Source organism: Sinocyclocheilus grahami, unplaced genomic scaffold (genome assembly GCF_001515645.1).
Source record: "Sinocyclocheilus grahami isolate Dianchi unplaced genomic scaffold, SAMN03320097.WGS_v1.1 scaffold121.1, whole genome shotgun sequence".
NCBI lineage: Eukaryota > Metazoa > Chordata > Actinopteri > Cypriniformes > Cyprinidae > Sinocyclocheilus > Sinocyclocheilus grahami.
This window is the reverse complement of record NW_015505300.1, coordinates 397,926-399,413: the sequence shown is the minus strand read 5'-3', so window position 1 is coordinate 399,413 and position 1,488 is coordinate 397,926. Positions and strand designations below refer to the sequence as shown.

Below are 1,488 nucleotides of genomic sequence, written 5' to 3'. Positions count from 1 at the left end.
ATTAATAAACGTCCCTATCTGTGACGCAAGAGTCAGTGGCACTCCAAGGTTTTCAGATTACTGCAGGATGCAACGCATCCTTCATATACAAAAGCCACATGGAAATGTATTGACACAATGTGTCTTGCATCTGTGAGCTCAAAGACACCACAAAAAATGACTCAATCAAGTGACACACCGTCAAAGAATCACGGGATTTAGATGCACTTATAAAAGCACTATATTGCACCACACAATATAATCTAAATATGAACTCGGGTATTGTGACAAACTTTTATGAAGTTATAGATACACAATATCTTGACAAAACAAGCCCACTCAATGGTCATCGTGGTCATATTATTCTCTCACCTGGGCTGACTTTTGGGTTCCTGTTGCACATGTGTGTGTTGCAGCAGTACGGATGCTTTCCATTGTTGGAGGGGGCACACTGGAAAGGCCTGTCCGGTGGGTAAAGTTCATCCTGCTGAATGCACTGACTCTCCTGAGTCACGATCTGTCCGGCAGACTTTGTAATGACCGCAAAACACAGGCCAGTTGTGTTGCATGTCCGATTTACACATCGCTCACAATAACACAGCAATCCTGATTCAGAAAAGAGAGAGAAAGAGACTATAGGTTAGAACACATTTAGATATCCTGCTTGTTAAATTGCATAGGAAGTGTCCTAAGCGGATTCTCCCATTCAATAACATGATAAAAACGTGTTTTTTTATTTTCATCATAAAGAATTTAGGGTTAAAATGTACACTGCCATTAAAAAGATTTTTGAAAGAAAAACATACTTTTATTCAGCAAGGACACATTAAATTAATCATTTATAATGTCGCAAAAGTTTTCTCTTTCAAATAAATGCTGTTCTTAAGCATGAGAGCATAAGGGACTTATTTAAAAAACACTGAAAAAAAAAAACCTTATCAACCCCAAATATTTGAACGGTGGTGAAGTTGAATTTTTCAAGCATCTTTGGTCACTCCATTCACTCAAACAGTTACACTGTGATAAATTAATCTTTTGAAGTACAGATATTTCCTGTAGTCTTTTAATTAATATTTCAATAACACAGTACACTGTTTGTCATTCCAATAAAACATCATTTCAATCTGAATACAAGGTCACAAAAAACAGTGTGCATAATAAATAGAAAAAATAGAAAAATGTGGTTCTAAATAGTTTTCGATAGAGTACACCATGCCAACTGCAGTTTTTCAGTCTGCCATGCCATTGTCAACAAATTATGTTTTTACCATTATCAACTAAGAACACAAAGAGCTAAATCAGTACAGACAAAACAGTTATCCAGAATTGCTAATGGTCCAGCTTACACATCTAAAGTTTGAAAGCACATTTAACAGCGTATTAAATGAAGATACTTTGTTCTACTCCATAGGTAGCTCCTTCAACCCTGCTCTTGGGGACCCACTGTCTAATCAACCCTAATCAAACTAGGGATGCGCCGATCCGATATTCATATCGGGTATCGCCTCC

General features: G+C 37.1%; 1 protein-coding gene across 1 annotated transcript in view; it reads right to left on the bottom strand.

Moving 5' to 3' along the window:
* LOC107589809 (TGF-beta receptor type-1-like) overlaps positions 1-1,488 on the bottom strand; it is a 48,867-nt gene that overhangs the window by 25,106 nt on the left and 22,273 nt on the right. Inside the window, exon 2 of the mRNA XM_016278347.1 lies at positions 352-585. Within this exon, the coding sequence (XP_016133833.1) occupies positions 352-585 (234 nt within the window). The remainder of the gene's footprint in view (positions 1-351; positions 586-1,488) is intronic.